The following is a 23315-nucleotide window of genomic DNA, read 5'->3' as shown; positions in this document are numbered from 1 at the left end:
AGTGTGTGAATTCCTACCTGTCCCATTCTCAAAATGCTGAACCACCAGCTTTGCAAAGGGATGTGCTGTTTGCTTGCCTGGTTCAAACCACATTAAATGTTGCTTCAGAAAATACAGGCTGATATATAGAGTAATTAAATAATGTGTTGATGGAAGGAAGAGCTGGCTGGAGAGTGTTCTACCTTAATAAATCTGAAGCTCCAAATGCCTGTGTTCACTGATGACTGTTACAGTACCAATAAGCCTAGAAATGGCTTCAGCTTCTCACAAAGTCACCATGTGATCACTTTTTGTTTGGTATCAGTGAAGACTGTTGTTGTTAGCAGAGATACACCAGGAAGCTGTAGGAAATGCAGTTCTCTTACCTTTGTTTCTATTTGCTGTTTCTAAACTCTCAGAGCAGCTCAGAAGTGGAGAGAGCTCAGGAGGTGGTGAAACCGGAGCAGGAGGTGAACATCAGTCTGCAGACAGGGAGAATTCTCTGCCAAGGAGGATGCTCCTCAGAGGTCACAGTGGGAATAAGCTGGTCATGGGCTGCTCAGGTACCATTCTGCTGTCAGTGTGTCAGCAGGGAGAGGAGTTCCTGCAGAGCTGCTGAGTCCAGTGTGCTCTCTGTACTTCCCAACAGCTTGTCCTCACTGTGGCAGAAAATAAAGGGATGTTTTGTACACAGTTTTGTTAGAAACTGCATCAGTGCATTTAAAAACAAATAAACCCAACTCAGAAAGCTCTGTTTGTTTAGCAGAGTGAGCATCTGAGTGGCTCAAACGGTAATTGAGACAACTTGGGAAGCTGTTGCAGGTTTGTCTGTGTCTTTAGGCATCACTGTGAAGTGTGGGAAGCCAAACAGACTGAGTGGGAATTAGTAAAAATCCTCTTTGCCTGTTGCTGGGAAAGTAGCACAAGTTTGGCGTTGCTTGAGAGCATTTAGGGCTTGTCTGACCTTCCCCACCCCTCCTCAGGGAGCAGCCCCAGCAGGCTTCACCTCTCCGTTTACCAGAGGAACGTGTTGCCTTCTGGTGCCTTTCAGAAGTGAAATACCCAGCTGTTAATGATGCCAATTTTTATGGAGTTCAGGTTTAGAAATTTCTTGCTGCTTTATAAACTTCACAGGCATGAAATATTTTAAGATTGAGTTTTCATTCATTTCTAGTGAAGGGGAAATAAGTATCTTGGGACCACACACGAGGAGAAAGAAGAAAGTAGCAGGCATGAATGTTTTCTATTTTCAAATTAATGTTTTTCTGAACAGCTCTTTCAAATGATTCCTAATGCCTTCTAACCCAGACCTGTAGGGTGTTTCCTCTCCCCAAGGTTGTTGTACAAAGGTGGCTGCAGCTCTAGCAAACATCCCTTACGCAGCTGCTTGGAGACTTGAACTTACCGTCAAGCTTTGGCTGAAACAAATGCTTCTGGTCTGAAGGGCAGTCCTGTGGGATTTCCCCTGTGCTCAGGAAGTGATGAAAATGGCAGCAGGCTAAGAGAAGGCACAGGGCTTTTCCTGCCTGTTCTCCTTGGTAGCCTCCGTTGCTCCCTCGGATCCTTTCCTCAGCTCTTCAGACGTAACGGAGCCCTTCCCCAGGAAAGAGCTGTGCGTTCACCCTGACAGGCAGCAGCACGTTTGCAGTAGGCAGCAATGCTGCACTGCAGACGAGTTTAGCAAGGTTATACTTTGTGAAATTGTGTAAATTAGCAAGGAATGTCTGATGCTGAGAACGCTTCTGTTTGTGAAGGGTAGGAAGGAAAAGACTCCAGTTTTGTATCTAGCTCGCTCACTTGGCAGAGGACAGGGTGGTCAAGAGGACCCTCTTTGTTTGTGAGCTGTGACATTTGTTGCCCTCTCTCATTTCTCCTCCTTCCTGGCTGTAATGGCTGGAGCTTAGCTGTGTCTGTGCTGCAGGACAAGGCACGGCCTTTCTCCTGGATGAGGAGATGGCTGCTGGGTGGAACTGGCAGCAGTAGCTGGACACTGTGGCAGCGGGTTTTCAAAGGCACTGAGATGTTGCAGCAGAAGACAATTTCACAGTATATTGTATTAAAAACTTCCAGATAAGCATTCTGTGTGCAAGAGGCACGGGAGACAGGGTTTCTGAAGGAGGTGACACAGTCTCACAAAGACCACAGTGGGTGGGTGATTCCTGGAACTCAATGCAATGTGACCTACTCAGCTTTTAGACTTTAATTAGTGGAAATATATTATTGTCAAACTAATTAGAGCTTTGCCTTGATTAAAAATGGAATAGTTTAATTAAAGGAGAAGGTTTGGCTAACTGCAGCTTTATGCCCCAGTAAGACCCTTCAGATCAGCTCATTGTCTGTGTCCTCTCCCTTCAGGACTGAAGGTTCGAGAGGTGTTCATCAACGTGACCAGGCAGCAGGTGGAAGATTTTCATGGCCCAGAAGATTACTGGTGTCAGTGTGTTGCGTGGAGCCATCTGGGAACCTCCAAGAGCAGGAAGGCATCTGTCCGCATCGCCTGTGAGTAGTCAGTGTTCCCTGAGGTATGGGAACACCCTCTTCTTTTAGGGTTAAACACAAATGGATGCTGGAAAGGTCCTGCTGCCTTCGTAGGTGCTGCAGGAGTATCACAGGAAGCATGCCATGGTGCTTTTTTCAGAGCTCTCTTCTTTTAATGTGGATTGCTTGATTTGCATTTACACTCATCACTTCAGAGACTCTGGATCACATCCAGAAGGTAATCAGTCGTTCCTAAGCCAGGTCAGTGGTCTTCACTTGCACTACGCAGTTGGTGTGATCAGATAGTTGCATCTGTCATTCAGATAAGTCAAAGCAGCTTAGGAAAAGTTCTCTTCTTGTCACCAAGTGAAGGTATTATTCTTGCAGATCATCTTTGGACTGGAAGAGCAGCCAACAGCTTCTCAAAGTCAGCCCATGCATGCATGTGTTGCAATGAAGCTGCAGCTCAGCATGGACTTCCCTTGTTATTTGATATTCCAGATTATTCCATCTCACACCATCCCCGTTGTGGCTGAAGGTTACTACAGGGAGATGGGAATGGATCTGAGGCTGGTGTGTTCCCAGGTGCTAACATCTGCTTTTTCACATCCCTTCTGCTTTGCCTGTGGAGCCCTGTAGAGTCACGGGGTGTGACACGCAGTGTTGAAGAAGCTGGACCCTATGTGGCTACACTGTGCTGTTAAAGCTACTGCTGAATGGTTCTGTGTGCCTGCTGCCTGCCACCACGGGATTAGAAAGGAATTGCACTGTGAAGAGCTGTGAATTATTCAGTTAAAATGTCTGTCTTTCTAAGTCATACCAAGGGACAGAGTCATTACCAGTGGTAATGTTGAAGGCCACGTGGTTCTGGCAGCTGCTGTCGCTGTTTGCTTCGGGGACATCATTACTTCCTACTTTAAACAAAGGGAATAACTCTGGTCTTGCAGGCTGACAAATGTTAGGTTTTAAATACCTACACTGTAGATTAATTAAGAGTTATGGGGAAGAGGGTTTATTTGGTTTAATCTCTTTAAGCATAGGAGACTCATTCCAAAGTTGGTAATAGAGTGGGGAGCAGCAGACAACGGCTGTCCCCAGATAGGAAGTGTTCAGACTCAGTTTCTCTCTCTTCTCCAAATCTGCTGCAGTGTTACAGCTCACAATCAACTGATGCTTGTTTGAAAGACACAAAAAATGGACAATGCAATAAATGCCATCATGGCAAGAGGGACATAAAAAAGACAGAACCGAAATGCAGTTGTTTCTTTGGAGATACTCAAAGGCTCATCCCATTTTTCCCTTGCAATTAGATCTTCTACATTTTTCTAACAGAATCAGAGCCTGAAACCATCCTTTTGCAGCAGTGCTGCTAGCAGAGAGTGCAGGAAACTACTTTCCTCCACGCTGTTGTCAAACCTTTTCCTTCAGATCACCAGCTCAGGTCTTTAAAGACCTGAGTCCCAGAAGTGATGGCAACAAGTCTGCAGAGAGTTGGGAGAAATGCTTCTAGGAAGCAGATGAGGGGCAGGAGGAACAGGTTGGGGAGGTTCAAGCAAGAAACTGAATGATAACTTTGTCAGGTGATGCCCAGCAATTCTTGATAAATCTTTCTAAAATTAGGCTTTTTAAACAAGATAACTTAAACATTTGGGATAACTAATAGGATAATGTACCAACTTCGTGACTGTATAAATGACAGATTTTGTTGTTGGCTGATTTAGTTCAGATGTGTAAATATGTGTAAATTCAATTTCTTATTTTACTGCATTAACTGTCATAACACTGAATGAGACAATAATTCCCTGCACTGCCAAGCTGCAAAGGAGTATGATTCTGAATTGAATTTTTATTGACTTTCCTCTGCACTGTGATTTCCCAACCCCATAATGCAGCAATATGAGTAAAAATCAGAATGAGCAGAAGCAGGTGGAGCTGTGCATTGGGAGTTTTAAACCCATGACTGTGAGCCCAGTTCTGCTGCAGCCCCATCCCAGCTGCCCTGGCTGGCTGCAGACGAGTGTGTCGGGCTGCTCTGTCTCACGCCTCTGGTCCTGTGCTGCCCGTTTGCTCTGCTGCTTTGACTTGAAGCCGTGGCTTTTCTGAAGAGAGCAGCAGCTGCTAGTGCAGAGCTGATGGGACTCGTCAGTCCTCCCAGCAGAAGAAATGAACAGGTACCCATGGATGTCTATGAACCCCTGGCCCTGCGCTTCCAGGGCTCAGCTCAGACCCGTCTCAGCCTCTCTGTGCTGAACAGAACAGCTGTGTGATGTGGGGCCTGGGTTTCTGGGAATACCCTGTGGAGGACTAGTGTGCCAGCAGGCAGAGCCTTCCCACAGCACCTTGGCTGGGATGCATCATGTGGCAGCGATGACTGTGTTAACATGTCCTGGGACGCAGGTGCCTTTGGGCCTGTTCTGCTGTACCCAGGCACTTGCCCATGAAGCGCTGTGGTTGATGTGACCTGCACACAAGATGCCCCGCTCCTTATCCTGAATTATTAGCTGGGCAGCCTTGTCATCAGCCAGTGGTTCTGTTGCTCACTTCTGCAGCACACATAGTCTTGTTTGTGGAGAAATGGCTTTTGGAGCTGTAACGAATGATGGCATTAAACTCTGCAGATCTACGGAAGAACTTCGAGCAAGACCCGCAGGGGAAGGAGGTTCCGATCGAGGGGATGATCGTGCTGCACTGCCGCCCGCCCGAGGGAGTCCCTGCAGCCGAGGTGAGCACCTCCCCTGGGAGCTGAGGTGAGCACCTCCCCTGGGAGCTGAGGTGAGCACCATCCCTGGGAGCCGAGGTGAGCACCTTCCCTGGGAGCTGAGGTGAGCACCTCCTCTGGGAGCTGAGGTGAGCACCTTCCCTGGGAGCCGAGGGTGAGCACCTTCCCTGGGAGCTGAGGTGAGCACCATCCCTGGGAGCTGAGGTGAGCACCTTCCCTGGGAGCCGAGGTGAGCACCATCCCTGGGAGCCGAGGTGAGCACCATCCCTGGGAGCTGAGGTGAGCACCATCCCTGGGAGCTGAGGTGAGCACCTTCCCTGGGAGACGAGGTGAGCACCATCCCTGGGAGCTGAGGTGAGCACCATCCCTGGGAGCCGAGGTGAGCACCATCCCTGGGAGCCGAGGTGAGCACCATCCCTGGGAGTTGAGGTGAGCACCATCCCTGGGAGCTGAGGTGAGCACCTTCCCTGGGAGCTGAGGTGAGCACCTTCCCTGGGAGCTGAGGTGAGCACCTTCCCTGGGAGCTGAGGTGAGCACCATCCCTGGGAGCTGAGGTGAGCACCTTCCCTGGGAGCTGAGGTGAGCACCTTCCCTGGGAGCTGAGGTGAGCACCATCCCTGGGAGCTGAAGGGTCTTTCCACAGCCCACAGTGGATGCTGCCACGTGTGTCCTTTTGGGTTTGATTCACATTCTAATATAAGACAGTGTCTAAAGGTGAGTAAAACGTTTGCTTTGAGACAACAGAAACAACGAGAGGTCGAGTTGTTCCCAGCAGGGAGGGTTTGCTGGACCCACTGCACACATTTGACTGTTTTCCAAATGCTGTATAGATAAATGACAAAAAAAGGGTGTCTGTTGGAATTCAGCCATTTAGGATAAAACAGCAATTCTCAGTCAACACTGTTCAAATTTGACTGGGTATTTCAGAATGATTTGAGCTACATTGCTCTCAACTCAACAATTAAACAGGATTTCTGTCTTTTAGGGAAGTTAGGAATTATATCCAGTGAAAAACTGGCATTTTAATTGCTTTCTACAGATAAAACTTGTAGACTTCTCAATAAACCCTGATTCACTGCTGTCGGTTATAAAACTGTTATTGCTGCTAATAAAGCCTGTAAATCTTAACAGGTCATATTTGCTTTGGACAATAAAATTTCACATAAAAGGCTCAGGATGCAGGGCTAATTCCATGCTCATCAAGGTAAATGGTCTACTAGAAATAATCCGGTGTCTTTAGAAACTGGGTACTAGATTCAAATAAGAAATGGCTCAGGTGCGTGGCAGTAAGCTTGAGGCTGTAAACTCTTTTAACAGGTTTAAGTCAAAGACTTGTTGCCCTGTTAAACATGTGGCTGAGAAACAACTGAGATTACCAGTGAGTCTTGCTCAGTGATTGTGATGTGGGTATCAAGAAGTGTAGAAGGTTTCAAAACCCAGTGCTGGCAACAAATCTGATGCAAGAATTGATGTCATTAGAGTTTGGATGAAGCCCTGGATGAAAACATAAGGCTTGAAATAACTATGGACAAAGAAGCTTGTCTTCTGTTTTATTAGATGCAAAATAGATGCTAATTGTGGGATTGTTGAGAATTGTTTGTTTAATCCACACTCTGCCTGGACCTGGAAGTGCAAACTGAAAACAAAACAGACAGGGGACTTCCAACCCCTTTCATGTTACCATGCCAATATCTGCCTGAATCCCTTGGGAAGGTTTTGATTATTCCATCAAGTGCAGAAGTTCAGGAACATCATTTTCTCAGGGAGGAATTACAGGCATTTCCTGTGCTTGTCATTGCCACACGTTAATCCCAGTGATTTATTTCCAGCCATGGCTATGAATGACTGATGGAGTCAAACCCCTCCTCATGCAGTGCAGCTCAGTGAGAGGCAGGCACTTGACAACTGGAATGAAATTTAAATTCAGCTCAATTATTTATGTGAGCTTGCCCCATTATCAGGAATATAAATCTTCATCTCTGTAATTGTTTTTCTGCAGCTTAGAGGTGCTGAAATCTAAGGAGAGAAGCATTAAAAGTAAATGTTCTCGATTGACACCAGAGCTTAACCTGAAAAATCCTGTCATTAGTGCTCGAAGAAGTGGAGAGCAGGGATGCTTTTTAGTGATGGAGGACACCATGTTTCCTCAGAATCACCAGGAGGGACAGCTTTTCTTTCCCACTGTTCTCTTCTGCATTTCTAGTTGCTCCTCAACTATTTTCTCTGAGCTGGCTTTAGCCACTGCTCATGTTTTGTTGTTTAAAACTCAGTGAGCAGATGTAGGCAGAGCTGCTTGTTACTCATTCCATCCACATTTCCTGGGCATGTTTATGCCATTATGTGCATAATGGGAAGTCCTTCCCGGGCTGGGGACAGTGTTTAGGTCCACATCTGAAAACCTCTGAGCTGTCTCCACAGCTGGCAGCTTTGCCAATGGTGCCTCTCAGTTCTAACCCTTTTTTCCAGTTATTATTTATTACTTATGAGACAGGAGGGATGACACAGATCATACAGCAACTGAGACAAACCCCACACAGAGGCTCTTTGCAGAGAATTCCTCTAGATCAAGCTTGGTTGGGAGAAATGTCTGTTTCTACCATCTGTTCCAGAATGAGTAAGGCTTCCATATCTCATCACCAGTAGCAAGGAAAATACTCTGATTAAGTCTGCTTGTATGCATTAATTTCCACATACAATATGTAATAAAAAGAGTTAGGAGAGTATGGACTGAAAGTTTGGATCCATAGTTTAAATGCATCTAAACTCTATATGGATTAAACTTGGCTTGTAGAAAATGATTTACAAATAATGGAAGCTCCTGTGACATTGTCAATGCTCTGCATGCTTGGTTCAGTTTTAGTAAATAGTCTTTAAGCTGAGTAACACATTAGCAAAAGCAAACAATCAAGGAGGATTACAAATAAAGAAGGCAGTATTCTAATTCAGCTCTAGTGCTAGAGAGGCAGGAATCAGGAGCAGAGATCCTGCTGAGGCAAGCACTGATTTTAATGCTGCTTTGAAATGCGCTGTCTTGATTCATTTAGCAGCACATTCCAGTCGCTGTGTCAGCCAGGTCTTAACTAAAAGGCTTATAAAGGGGCATCTCTCTAAATCTGCATTCTCATTCCAAGAATTTCATTACAGTCTTCATGGAGCCAAAGTCCATTCCTTGGGCATGAATTACTATTGAAAGTGCCTGATTTTACTACTAAAAAAACCCTGATGTGGCAACAGCAGTCAAGAAGACTGAGTAATTGGAGTTACCCATTGTTCTGCCCTTTCCAACAGTTTAGAGAGCCTTAGCAGACTCCAAAGCCATCCTGAATCCTGTGTGGACAGGACAGGCACTTACCTCTCATGCAGGGATGCCACGTGGCCTCTCTTGGAGCACATGGTTCCACTCCTGCCACGGGCTGCTGTCAGTTCATGCACAGACTGTCACTCTGTAGCCCACCCTGTATTTCTCTCTCTGCAGCCTTTGTTGGCAGGTTTCCTACCTCCAGAGTTTGCCTCTGTGAAGAAGGAAACATGAGAAAATTCTGCATGTGTCTGCTTTGGGGCATTGCTGAGGGTTTGGGACATCCTGGGTGCATGGCCATAGTGGTAAGAAAAGCCACATGCTGACACTAGGCAGACAGGAAAAAGGTTTTAAATCCTCTTCTCGTGCATTTGCATGGCAAGCAGAACAGAGCTGGTGAGCAGCTGTGCTTGCAGGCATCACCACCCAGCCCAAATAAATTCAGGTTTTTATGAGTTAAACAGCAAAATAACAAAGAAGATCCAGCATTTGAGTAGAGCATCTGATAATCCCCTGCTGTGGCAAATGTTGATTTAAATATAACAGAGTCTTTGCTGGCACAGGCTGGATGGGAGCAGAGCCATTTCTTTCACTTTCGATGCAGAGTTGGCCTAGGGAAGAGACAGTTCTGGCTCTCAATGCCACAACAGATTCTCCCCATAGATGTGTTTATTAATTGTGTGCACTAGAGGCCTCATTTGGCTGGGAGGGTGTGCAGTGAGGCAGTTGTGCTGTCGCACAGGGATCAGCTGAACTCCCTGATGGATCCCCCTGTGCTGGTCGTGTTTGTTGGGCTGCCCGGGCGTACCTGTGCCTGGCTCTCTGACCTGATTCTGGCATTGCTGACACTCTTCCATTCCATGTCTGTCAGAGGTGGTATTTGTGACTTCCCAGGAAGATACAGCAGTTACTCATGGTGCTCTCCTTTGTCTCACACTGGGTTTTAAAGCGTGTTCTTAACCTATAGCCATTGTGTGGCCCATCATGGGATCACACAGGTAGTAATGCACTGAAGTCAGAGCCTCAGTCAAAAAGTGGTATAGATTTGGCTTTCTGTTCGTGTAATTCTGATGGGTTTTAGGCAGTGTTGCATTTTATAGAGTACAATAGATAATAAGACCTTTTGTTTCTTCTGTACATCCTCTCAAGTGAATCTCCAGACCTGTTCTCTCCCTGTCTTCTTGGCTGACCTTTCCCTCCTGTTTTAAGGAGTTTTTCTCTAGTCTGTGCTCTCTTCACTTTCTCAAAACTCTTCTTTTCTGAGGCAAAAAGCTTTCCTACCCAGAAAGCTGGCAGGATGGTAAACCCTGATCATCCTGCAGTGTTTTCCTGTACTCTTGGCAAAGGATGTTTTTCTTTCTATTAATTTAAGGAACACACTGAGCACTGCAGTCACTGCCTCTGTGACACAGTCATTTACTTTCAAAGTGAAGCAATGAAGGATGCGAACAACTTGATTCTTTCATTTTATGCAGCTCAGAACCAGCTTAGGTGTAGCATCTGGAATCAATGCAGCTAATAGATCCTGGCAGTTTGCGACAGAGTCAGCAAACACAATGAATTACAACATCCTCTTTAGTTCACTGACGCTAATTCCTTCTCACTGTCTGGTTCCTGATAGCCGTGGTGCTGCACTCTGTGACTGGTGTCAAACCAGGCTTGAACTGAAACCTGGACAATACTTGGTCAATATGCTTTTAATTAAGTTTAGGGTAATCTCTGTTCTGTGTTCTACCTTATTAGTGCTTCAGAGTCACATATTAATTATTTTTGGTACAGGAACAAATGTGCTTGCTTTTGTAACAAGTATTCTTTCTAGACAGCTGCTGGAGTATGTTGGAGTCATTGCTACTGAATCTTCAGCCAGTGACAAAAGGGCTTTAAATTTCTCTGGCTGTCACAGGGTGTTGCTGTTTAATTCACTGGGTTTGATAATCAGGTTCTTGAGTGTCTCTAATTCAATAGTGAGCTTTCATATTCTGCACTGACATTAACCATCAGAAGGAGTGTCTGTCACCACCTTGAGACCTGATTTGATGTGAACTTTGTGTCTTGAATTGGAGGAAGGGCATGAAAGGGATAGTGCTGTGAAATGGAGCCTTCTAACCGTGCCAGTGCAGTGTGCACGGGTGGCCTCTGGTCAGTGCAGCCATCGTCCTGGGTAGGTACTGTGGGTCTGTGCTGTTTCGTAGCACTGTCAGTCCCGTTGCATTGAAGTGCATATAACCCAGGATATTAGAGAGAAGTGTTTGTAAACCTCAGGCTTTCAGATAAGTTAAACAAAAGCCAGAAAACCTTTAGCTCATCTTTGCTAGCACAATGCTGCAGTATGTGCTGTGGGGTCTGCAGCCACAGCAACCACTGCTGGGCAGCAGAGGGTGAAGCCCATTGCCACGCATGAGGTGTGACTTGGAGCCAAAGCTGACCTTAGAATTCATTCTGAATCCCTTTTACTGTAAATAAATACTCTTTGAGCCTAATCTGTGAGTTGCTCATGTTGGAGCATTAGCTCTTTCTGCATCTGATTGTGGGTTCTTTGGTGGGTTTTTTGAAATACAAGAGAAGCTGTTGTGCTAAACTACAACTGATGGATGTGAACTTGTGTTGAGCTCTCTGCAGAGGATTTTGGAATACTCTAAAATATCTCTATCACTTAATATATGCGTGTATTTAAGTTTTAAATGTGCTGTATCCAGTGCCACTTCATCAAACGTTTAACACAGATTTTGACATTTTAATAGACTCCTGTAGATGTTCCAGTGAATATCTGCACGAGTTCCGATGCTTTATTTACTGCTGTAGCTTCTAATGGAAATGTAAAATCGTTTCTCTTCTGGGCAGTACACACTCCATTGCAAACACATCAACAAAATGTGAAACCCACATAAAATTCCAAAGCAGCGAGTACTCCGAGAGCAGCGAGAGCCGTTGCTGCCTGTTTTACATAGGCTCGTGTATTTATGGGACTTGTGCACATATAGTAAAATGGAATATGGCAGGATAATGGTATTGTAGTAAAACTCTGTGGCAAAAAAAGGCTGATGAGTTATAGTCTTCAATGAATCTTGTTTCTAGTTATAGAAAACAGAGTATGATTACTAAATGCAAACAGCAGGCATTTTATACGGGTAGTTATAGATCTTGGGCCTTGTGTCTGGAATATCAATATTTGCTTTAGTTTTAAGGTATATTAGTTACAATAAACGCATTTCATTTTTCACCAAAGGCATTTCACTTTCCAGACTGAGCTCGGCTGTGTGCAGTGTGCCTCTGCTTATCTACATGTAGATGTAGATAATAGATGTAGATATCTACGTGTAAGCTCTTCCCACAGACTGGTTTTACTTTTCAGCAGCTGTTGCAGCCAACGTTCACATTTTAGAAATGATAAAGGTATGGGAAGCTGCAAGAAATGGAGAGTGAGCTGAGACGTGACACAGAGAGGTGGCATTGCACTGGGAACGGGGAAGGAAGTTCCTTTGGCTTTGTGAGGGAATGATGCAAATTCTTAACTCTTACTGTTAACGATGAAAAGTGGGTTCCAACGCTTCTGATAGCGACTGTGTGTTGCTGACTGGTGGCACGTGTCTGTGAGCGCTCTCAGGTCTCTTGTCCTGTTCTTGGGAATCTTGTCCTGCGCTTCAGATCTTCAGCCCAGGGGTGAGGTGCTGCTGCAGACTGTAAATGAGGAGGCTTGCTTCTGCAAAAGAAATTGGTCACATTACAAATCCAAGTTTACTGGCGATTGCTGGTGTCTCTAAACAGACACATTCACCTTGAAACAGGCTGTGCCATATTATGATGGTTAGCAGGACAGACTTCTGAGCTGAGAAGGGATTAAAATGATTAATAAGGTCTTCTGAGATGCTACACTCACAGCAGGACATGCACAACCTTCAGGTCATTTGGGTGACAGCCAGCTGACAAATACAAGATCTTAAAATTCAGGTGGATTGGTCTGTATACTCTCTGGTGTTGCTGTTTATGAATGGTACCTTTAAAATGCTGACATTTCAGAGAGGGAAAAAAGCCTCTATTCTAGAAAGACACATTTTAGTGACAGTTTATAAATATATCCCACATAATCTGGACACGTTCCTGTGGAACCTGATCTAGAGGGGTTGGACTGGATGATCTCTAAAGGTCCCTTCCAACCCCCATCATTCTGTGAATCTCCTGGAGATGCCAAGGATTCCACAAATACCAAGCTTATGAGTGTTCCCTTCCAACCCCCACCATTCTGTGATTCTGTGAATCTCCTGGAGATGCCAAGGATTCCACAAATACCAAACTTATGAGTGTTCTTCATGTAGAATTGTTCACAGCATCAGTTTTGGCATGAAGTCTGCTATTCCTTCAAGAATCAACATGAATTCAGATTTTTCTTTACTGGACGCTATCCAGCACAGATTAAGCAGCCTTTCTCAGCTAATGAGTGGATGGCTGCATGTGTGGACAAAGCAGTTTTGAACCCACTTAAATTTCTATTGAAGAGTCCTTACAGTTTTCAGAACCACCAAATTACCTTCCCTTAATCTCTGTTTATCAGTTCTCAACACACCCTGTCGAATGAAACAGAACCACCTGATAATTGCTCATTATTCTGGTAAATTCTTCTCCAGTTTATTTGCTGTGCATGTTAAAATGGCACCATTTCTCTGTTGCACACACAGACACCAACGTGCCCTGGTCGGGCAGGTTTTTACCTGCTTTTAAAAGCAACCTGAGAATGTTCATTTGTCAGTTTCACACCTAACAATGTGCAGTGATTATGGATCATACCTTTTCATTCAAGCCTGTGACTGCTTTGTAGAGGCACAGACAACACAAACCCGAATCACAGTGGCGTTTGTTTCAGATGCTGTTTCATCTTTGGTCAAATCTGATGTTCCTTCCTGCCCTTCATCACCTGTCGCCTTTGAGACAAATGTCTGCATCTCTCCCTAAAGTACTTCATCTTCAATGCCCTGCACTCTTTTTACCTCAGCCTAGATCATGGATTAGGCAGTACAACAGGAGCTGTAATACAGACAGCACAGAGCCTGGAGTAATGCTCTGCAGAGGTTCAAACAAAGACCAGGTTTCAAAGGCAGAAAAGGCGTGTGATTATCAGTGCTTGTAAAACCACTTTAATGCTATTGCTCAGGATGCTAAAATAAAAAGCCTTAGCTGCCATTGATTCTGTGTAAGTGGGGAATGAAAAGGACATGGTTTGGCATGGAACTGTTAGTCTTTTAAATGCATTGCAGAGATCTCAGCGATCAGGGCAACACAGCAGTTACATAAGTTGGGATACCCGGTTGCTCGTTAGGTTAAAGGTGAGTTAATTCTTTTTCTTTTTGCTTCATTACAATCCCATTTAAAAGAAAAATATTGCTCAGCTGTTTGACATTGAACTGGCAATATTGTGGATGCTATTATTTGGGCACTGGCAACGCTGAAATGTTCTGGAGAGCTGGTGTGGTTAATGGAATGCTTTTTTTCCTACTACTTGTCCTTGTTTCTACTGCAGACAGCTGATGAGAAAACAAATCTCTCTCTTAAAACATGCTCGAGTGAGCAAACAAGGTCATGCAGGTGTGCTGATGAGTCACATGGAGAGCCACTGCATATAATAATATGTTTTAATACTTGGACTGTCTTGTATTGTTTCAAACAGTAGTGTTAACAAAATGCCATGGACAGATAAAATAACGCCTTTCCAGTACTGGAGTCAAGACCAATCTCTGTGTGGCTTCTTGCAGAGATGCTCTGAGCATATTTTCATGTGTTCACTGATGCTGCCCATTGTTTAAGCTCATCCTAAAGGACCTGCCAGTCTGCACAGCCTCATACACAAAACACTTTGTGTTGTATGTGATCAATCTCAGGGACTGAGACTGTCCTCAGGATCGTCCAAGGTCTGCCCACAACTGGCCTATTTATTTGGACTCTGTTCTCATCTGTGACACAGCAGTCACCTAAATTCAGTTTTCCCATCTGCCTATTTGACCGGACCAGAAGAAATACCCAATGTACTGATGTTGTGGAAACCCCTCTCCTAGTAAGTGTTTATCACTGAGTGAAAAGAGAATTCAGTCCCAGGTGACCATGTTCTATGATGAATCTGTCACTTCATTTCTTATATATAGCAATTATTTGAAACACTGGCATTTCTCCAGCTCTCTTCTTGTCTGCTTAATAGTATCTCCAGGTGCTTCTTTCGCTGATTTTGTACCTTTTGCAGCTATTGGCAGTATCTTAGTTCCTGCATATATACCCTTTATTTGAAAAAATATCGTTGGATGTTGTCTCCAAAACAAGTCTGTGTGCTGGATTTCATACAAGCAAATGAACCGAGTACTGTGTTTTCCTCCAGTAGAAAAAGTGCTGCTCTGCCTTCTGAGATTTGGCTTGTTCTACATAAATCACCCGGGAGGTACTGAGGTCATGAAATTGAAATGCTGGAGCAAAACACTTCTGAATTAGATTGCTAAAAGGAGAGGGGGAAAAAAAGTGTGATAACTTTGTAGTTCCCCTGAATAGATAATTCCTTTTTATAAAGCCACGTGCTTTGGGGCTGCTCTTTTCTGATGTGCTGTTTTGCAGCGGCAGATGTTTTTCTGGTGGTACTTTCAGAAATGTTCTTAACTTGGAATGCTGGAACATGAAAGGGCAAATTGTAAGACTCTGTCATTATGTTTATAATGACAAATAATAAAGGTAATTGTGTGAAAGAGCCCTACAAGGATTTGGAGACTTTACTGGGTGCAGGTTTTGACCAAACAAGGTTGTTGGAGGCTTTATCAGTCGTGGACTGTTGCGGTCAGCAGAAGCAGCGGCTCTTGTGGGCATTCACTCGTGGTGTGTCAGTGCCTGGTTTGTCTGGCCCAGATCCTGGAGGGTCCGTTTTTCAGCATGTTTGGCAATCTTTTCTTGATAGAACTGAAATAAAATGATAGAGAGAACGAGCACTAGAGGTGACAGCTGAAGGCAGGGTGCTGTTCCCTCACAGCTCTGCCACTGAGCACCACTCCTGGCACGCAGCTTCCAGAGGCTTGGACCTTTCGTGTAGGTTTTCTTGAGATCAGTAATCTGCAGCATGGGTAGGGATGCTGCTGGGTTTTCGTAATGCCATGCAGTGCTGTTTCATCAGGAGCAGTTAGAAATGCAAGAGGAGAGGTATCTGGATTTGTACTCTCTGTTTGCAATTACTGTAAGCTTGTTTCCTTATCTCTAAGAATTTGGTGTAAGAGTGATACTGCCTATATCAGGGTGCCATGTTAGGAGAACACTGTAAACATAAGTTCCAATAATCTTATCTGGTTTTCAGTCTCAACTGCACTTAAAATTACTTTCTAAATGTCTGTGCATTGAAAAACAAATAAAACCTCACTGTGTGGCAGCACAAACACCATCCCTGGAGCTTTAGCTGTTTGCTTCTAACCATCCTAAGTCACAATATTAGCAAAGATACAGTGCTTTATAGTCAAGGGATGAGGATTTAAGTTTCAACTAGGTCATTTGCAAAAGCCCATGTAATAACCAGTGGGGTTATCAATGCTGATTCATTCATAACCTTCACATGGAGGTAAAAGCCAGTATTCCATGGCAATGAAGATAAACCTGTTTGGGCATCTGATTGTATCTGTAACAGTCAGACAATGTACCATATTTAGCAATGTGTCTTTGTACCGGTGTTTTAAAATAGCATGCCTGAGTCAACTGGTGCCCACCTTCAGCATTACAGAGGTCTCCAAGCAGGCTGTCACCCTTCCCATTGTGCTTGTTCACAGCTGTATTTTAATCTCACTTTGCTCACCCTCTCCCACATCAGCCTTTATTCCCTTCTCTGGATTTTTCAGCAGTATGCATTTTGGGTTGTGATTTTAAAGCACACAAACAGAACTGCTCCCTTCGTTGCCAACTGGACACAGCTCAGCGTATGAGCTCTGGTACAGAGTGCCACGAGCACAGATCATCTCTCCTGGCATCCCTTGCTGTTGGAGGTTTAAGTGGCAAATGCAGTAGCTGCATGGCACATAAAGTGAAATAATAAGAAAGAAAATGTGCTTTAGCAGCATGCAGCACTTGCCTTTCAGATGATCCCTCTTGCAACAACTGAGTGCCTCTCTTCAAAGAGAAGATTCCTGTGCTGCTTTCCACAGTACAGCCAGCAAAAGCCCAGGCTGATTTATGAGTTACTCGGTGTGTCAGATTTATGTAATGAGATTATATATTCAATCTAATGAAGGAAAAATATGCTTACCAGCACAGTGTGACAGGGCTGTGATTAAATGATTCCCTAACACCATTCCCTCTGTGGATTAATTACAAAAACCTGCAGCAGGTACAGCTGACCTGCTTCTGGTGTGTTGCTGGCAATGGGCTCCTAGAGAGGAAGATTAATGTTTTTTGATTGTGTTGATAAAATAACTGTGTGATCATAAAGGTAGATACGAGTGCTTCGTAGCCAGCAAACTGGCCTTTGTTTTGTATTAATCTCCCACAATGATTCATGCTGATGGAGGCTTCTCCTGCTTATTTGTTTGAGTCTTAGGGTAGAAAGCAAAATAAGGTTGTAAGAAAGACATGCTGCCATCTTAATGCATCACTGTAACTGGAGCCCCTGCCCTGCTGGTATCCAGCCATTCTAACCAGAACAGGAATGAAGATTTCTCCAGCTTAGACATGTTGGAGTTTTTAGAGACAGGAGTTTCATTCTGGAGCTGAAAGGAATGTATCTTGCATCCTTCCACCAAACATTACAGGTCACTGAAGAAGCCATCCTTAATAAGGCTTTTAAAGATTGGGGCACATGAGACCTAAATCAATGATAAGGCAGAAAAATCCCATCAGCTCAGGCAAGGGATAGTATGGGGAGAATATCCATAACAGTTCATCTTAGCCAGTGCCACAACCTCCCTGAGCTTGCTCTAGAGCCAGTCAGAAGCCTGATGCTCCTGCTGTTGGCCATGCTGGGGAGGAGAGCCTACTGCAAGTGTTTTCTATTCAGTGTTTTTGCAGAAGAGCAATGTGCTCCAAACACAATTTCCTCTCCAGTTCAAAACCAGCTTTTTGTTCAAAATTGGATGTTCTGAGTTGTAGAAGTTCTCAGCCTTCTTCTCCCTTCTTTTTTAATGCAATGTCAGGTTCTAGGGGGAAATTATGGTATTGCCCAGTTCTTTTGTATATGTAACGGTGTTAATTTTGTCAAGCCAGGAGCTTGAGTTGCCCTCTGTATGATTTATATTGAATTAATTAAGTACCTTTAAGGGCAACAGCAAAAATGGTATTGGAATCCACTTAAAGATAATGTTCACTGTCCTGCAGCTGTCACTGTGGCAGGGTAAGAAGAATTAAGATCCAAAGAGGTGTCTCTCAGAGACCTACTCTAATGACTTTTTGTCACTTTGAATACCTTAGTTCTGTCAGGTCAACGTTTCACAAGCAAACTAATTCTCTCTATTGAAAGTTGTGGGGGAGGATTGTTTAATTAAAACCCAGATGAAGGATATGTCAAACAGGTGTTACAGACAAAAAGGCACCTTATTCCAGAGTCTTTCCTGCCACATTTTCTTTAAATGGTCTATGGTCAAGACATGCTGGGTCTCCATTCTGCCCCACAACACACTTTTTGGTCCTCTATATCACAGAAGTCTTGAACTTATATAGGCATTTTTAACAGCTTCACACTCAACATGTTTTGGGGACAATATTTATTGAGACACAGGGTTCCAACCCTCACAGAATTAGAGCTCGTGTTAGCAATGACAAGACATTGGGCACCTTCAGCTACAGGAGGCAAATGTATGGAGGAGGAGAAGTTGGAGGATAAACAAATCAGAACAAAGAAGTGCTGGAGAAATATATGAGCCACTGACAAAATGTGGAGTTGCAAAGCACTTCATCTCAGGTCATTGGTTTTAAATTAATGTCTAGTCAGGTGTGGCGCAGCATCTGAAGAACATTTGCCATCATTGTCACTTGCTGCTCGGTCATACTTCTTGGTGGGCTACTTCTGGCTTCGTCTGGGTCACAAACAGTCTCCTCCTCACGACAAGGGAAGCATAAGGTGTCAGTGTTGTGTTCTCTCCAGTCTCATGCACAGCAATGTACCTGTTTATTCGCTGCATTCTCTACCATACGCTGTAAACGCTGGTGTGCTGTCCCTACATCTAAAAGCTGAAGAGAACCTGGGACTGACACAGCAGTTTCATGCGAAAGACACAAATACTGGCTTCTTCTCAAAGAACACAATGAACAGTGGTGTTGGCTTGCTGGAAGGTTAAGGATGAGTTTGCAGCTTTCTCCAGCTCTCAGGGTGTTTCAATCAGACTGAGTGATTGATCAGAACTTCATCGAATCATTTCAGGCCTGTAGGTGACCTAACCTGGTGCCTGTCAAAGGTACCAAGAGCAGCTGAGGTGTGAGGGCTGAACATTCTGCTCCTAGTTGGGAACCCACATGGTGGGCTGAGGTTTTGAGAAACCATTGCAACCTGTGCCAGAGCTTGGTTCCTGCCTCCATCGATGTTCTCATGGAGATTTGTCCCCAGTGTCTGGATTTGCTGCTGGCAGACGCACGTCTGCAGCACCCGTACGGATCCGTGTAGAGCCAGGGCTGACACACATGCATCGTTTATTTAGCACCCGTCCCCTGCCGCAGCTGACAGGCTGCTGGAGTGGTGTGGGCACTGCACAGACAGACCAGCTGGGAGAAGCTCTCTTTTTAAAGGAAAAGAGTTTGCTAACTCCTGTCACAGTCTGCCCAGGATGTGGGGCATTCCACTGGTTTTACTTTGATAATGCTTGTGGCTTGTACTTGATAATTGCTTTCTGTAATTGGAACAAATGTATGATTATGCTAATTCATCTGCTGCCACCCAGGATGTCAGAGCTGAGTTAATCCATATCTGCCCCTGCATTTCTTTTGTAGATCATTATGTGATTAGCCTTTGTTAGAAACTGATGGGAGTATTTTAATTCGAAGCAGATTTAATTTAGGGGGGAAAAATCAGATAACTTTATATAAACCTATAGCATATTGTAGCAGTCTGTAAGTCTAGTTCAAGATAGAAACATTTAAGATCTTCAGACAGACTAATTCTTAAAAATAAATGTATTTACTTCAGTTACAAGCGACTGCACGACCCCCACTGATGAGAAAGCGAGGGAAGGTAAAAACAAACGCATTTTGAGTCTACTTTTCAGGCATTGCACTCAGAACGCTGCCTCATTTCAGGATGGAGACACTGCAGGTTTTCTGTTGGCTTTATGTGGTTGGTTTGTGTGTGTGTATTTGTGTGTGTGTGCTGCATTTTCCACAGACTGCATCACTGCAAGGAGCAACAACCTTTTTTCATCGTGATTCTTATGAATATATCAGTTCATCCTATAAATTCATCCTTTAGTTCTCCATCTCTGAAGGCACTCGTCTGCTGAGGCAAAAGAAGTGCATGAGTCTGGGCAAGTCTTTTTCTTCTTCAAGGGAGGGAGAGGCTGGAATTAGAGATGAGGATTCTTAGTGTCACCCAGCCCCCAGATAAGAAGGAAAGGCAACACGTGCCCTCACAAATCATCCTTTGATCACACCTCTCTCCACACTTTCATGTTTGTGTTCCATCAGTTTAATGTTCTCCCTTCACTGTGATCATCATTCTTATAAATGCCGAGCTTTAGTGTCAGTGTTTTTCATTCAGCAAGCCATGCAGTGCTGGACTTGGTAACTCACGGGTCGATGTGCACTCCCCTCTGGTACCATGTCAGTGTAACAGGAACAAGGACCCCGGGGCTCTCGTGTGCCCCCGTCACTGCCCTGGAACAGCCCCGACCCGAGGGGAGTCAAAACGTGCAGATATACTTGTGGAATACTGAACTCTGCAATAGTGCACGTTTGTCATTTCTTTGGAGGTTGCTGTTTGTCATTACACTGCCCATAAAGTGAATTTCATTCTGTCTGCGACCATTGGATTCCTGTCACTTGATTTATGCAAGTGCTGCTGTTCCATAATTCAGAGAGCACTCCTCGTTTCTTTGCTGAAAACCCCTCTGATCATTAGTATTAAAGTTAACTGCAGGGAAACTGAATAGTAAATGGATTACCTGATTGCTCCTCATTTTACTCAGACCAAAGGAAAATGCATCAAAGAGACATTGCTGAGGGAAGAGTTCAGCATTGCTGGATGCAGTGAGGCTGTTGGGCTCCTGCTCCAGAGCTGAGCCTGCCTGCAGCTGCTGCAGGTAAAAGCATCAGTGTCCCTTTGCTCAGGGAAGGAACAGCAGTGAGTGTGAATGCCAGCCATGAGACTTCTGGGATGTTCCTGGTGATGGGAATCAGGGTGCCTCAGCTACTGGGTATGTTAAGTTCATGACAAAACAGGACCACGACTCCTAACAACACAAAGGAAAGCAAATCCAGGGAGCAATGCTTTGGGTGAAAAGTCTCCTCTGGCTTTCCCTAGGGAGGTGAGCAAACAAAGCCTCATGGTGCCGAGAGAGGATTTGAGGAGAAAACCAAACCAAAGCAGTGTTGTTATGGCAGAGCTTTGCAGCCATAGACAGGTCTGTCTGTATGTGAGCTTTGGTGACCTTCTGTCTTTGTTATCATTCTTGGTTCACTGCAGTGTGACGAAAAGAGTAGACAGAGCTAAAACCTCCTTGCAGGAGAGCAGTGCCATGGACACAGGTTCTCACCAAGGTGAATCCCCAGCTGATGGCTGTGGCGCCGGGCCGTGAGGAGCCGCGATGTGTCAGGCACACGCCGGCTGTCCCCAGCCAACCCAAATGACTGATGCTGCTGAAGGGGAACCTGCTGTCTGGCGTGGAATCTAATTGGCTTTGATGGTCAGCTTTTGCAGATTTGTTTATAAACTGGAAAAATCTACAAATTGCAGACCATCTGCACAGAGCAGTGTGCTAATGAATGCCTGTAGCTAGCAGATCCATAAGCTCATTACTGCAAAGTTGCAAGCCCTTCCGCAAGTTCCTGAACGAGGTTATTCATCTGAACAGACGTGAGAAGGGTACTTGGCCTCAGGGTACAGCCATACCTCCTTCAGGCCTGGAAAAGCTATTAAAGTAACTTGCATTTATCCCGTCTTTTAATAGAATCTGTTGATTCTGCTTCGACTTTTAATTTCTCACTCCTGGGGCAGCACCTTGCTGTGCCTCAGCTGCGTCCTTATTTCACATTCTTCTCTGCTCCATCCCTCTCCAGGTGGAATGGCTGAAGAATGAGGAGCCCATAGATTCCAACCTGGATGAGAACATTGACACCAGAGCAGACCACAACCTCATCATTCGACAGGCACGTCTGTCTGACTCTGGGAACTACACCTGCATGGCCGCCAACATCGTAGCCAAGAGAAGAAGCATGTCTGCCACAGTCGTGGTGTACGGTCAGTGAGCACGTGGCAGTTATGGAACAGCTGAGACGTGTGTGCTTTGACTGCTGGAGCCTTGGTGTCTTGAACATTCCTAAATCACCCTTTATGAAGTAAAGGAGTCTTGTTTGTGGTTTAAGCAAAGTGCATTTTATGAGGGTTGAGGTGCTTTTCGCTCCCTCCCAGACTCCAGCAGTCACTGCACATTACTCTTCTAAACCAAACGTTTCCCTTCTGTGACCCCGTGGCCCTTTCCTAGCTGTGTGTGACAGGCAGCACTGCTCCTACTTCAGCTTGGAATTACCCCATGGAATGTAAACCCATGGCTTTGAAGGAAATGAGCTGATCAGAGCTGTTAGCTGATGCCTCGGCACACGCCTGTGGCTTTGTGTTGTGCAGTTAACGGAGGCTGGTCGTCGTGGACCGAGTGGTCGAACTGCAACGCGCGCTGCGGCCGGGGCTGGCAGAAGCGATCGCGGACCTGCACCAACCCTGCTCCTCTCAACGGAGGTGCCTTCTGCGAGGGAATGTCCGTGCAGAAAATCACCTGCACTTCTCTCTGCCCTGGTGAGACATGCACAGTCTGCTCTCAGTAACTCTGGATGTCACATTTATGGGAGAGCTCGTTCCAGGCAGACAATTGCCTTGGAAAGCCCCCTGAGGTCTAAAGGGAAACTGGAGGTACTTGTATCCTCAGAGAGAATACACTGAGAGCCTTGTGTAGTCACAAGCACCTGTGGCCCAACCTGCTCCAACTTACACTGAAGCTGATGAAATGGTCAGTGACAGCAGGTGGTTCACTATGAAAGTCAGGCAGTGGGTGAGGAAAGGGCTGCTGGTGTTAGTAACGCTAAAAACACGGAAACCTAAGCGAGGAGCTTCACTTTAAGGTATTATTTAGCTTGCAGAAGTTTCCTTTCAAGTACATTAACCTTTTGAAATTGAGCTTACACTATACATGGAGCATGGTGTTAACATTTCCTCATTTGTTCACCTGAAACCTCCCTTGTCTGTCTTTGGAATTGGTGGTTCAAGTGTACAGCTAAGGGAAGTTCATAGGATTGTGTGCATGGATGTTTTAAGGGACTATGTTTGCCTGTGGTCACAGCACAACTTGTCTGGGTTCTGGCAAATCCCTCTTCTAGCTTTATGAGTTCCTAGATAGATCATGTCCTGAACAGGGATTTAAAGAACTTATTCATATATGTCTGTGTTCATCTGACCAATGTTCAATCTGATTTATACACGAAAAAGGAAGGGAACTGTGGAAACCCTTCTCATTTGGGACGGTGTCAGAGACAGCTATAAATCAGTCAGCAAAACAACATATTGATCCACTGTCTTGCTCGGGGTATTAGCCAGAAGTCCACAAGGCCAGCTGTGCTCTTTTTGTGAATGTCAGCATCATTTCTCTGGCAGGAAAGTGTGTAGCCTCTCTCCATCAGCCTGGGTTAAGGTAGAATTTGTATTGAAAGAGA

The 23315-nt window shown here is 44.9% G+C and overlaps 1 protein-coding gene across 5 annotated transcripts in view; it reads left to right on the top strand.

The window, feature by feature from the left end:
- The window catches only part of UNC5D (unc-5 netrin receptor D), a 106492-nt gene that overhangs the window by 52553 nt on the left and 30624 nt on the right, over positions 1-23315 (top strand). For all 5 annotated transcript variants that reach the window (XR_009820495.1, XM_062015803.1, XM_062015801.1 and 2 more), the window contains exons 3-6: positions 2335-2478; positions 5076-5179; positions 21672-21852; positions 22237-22404. Coding sequence is in view for 4 of the 5 variants with exons in the window: in XM_062015803.1 (XP_061871787.1) it covers positions 2335-2478; positions 5076-5179; positions 21672-21852; positions 22237-22404 (597 nt within the window). In the remaining variant the exon portion in view is untranslated. The remainder of the gene's footprint in view (positions 1-2334; positions 2479-5075; positions 5180-21671; positions 21853-22236; positions 22405-23315) is intronic.

This window comes from Colius striatus, chromosome 27, assembly GCF_028858725.1.
Source record: "Colius striatus isolate bColStr4 chromosome 27, bColStr4.1.hap1, whole genome shotgun sequence".
Lineage (NCBI taxonomy): Eukaryota > Metazoa > Chordata > Aves > Coliiformes > Coliidae > Colius > Colius striatus.
The sequence above is the reverse complement of the archived record's forward strand: the minus strand, read 5'-3'. Positions and strand labels throughout refer to the sequence as shown.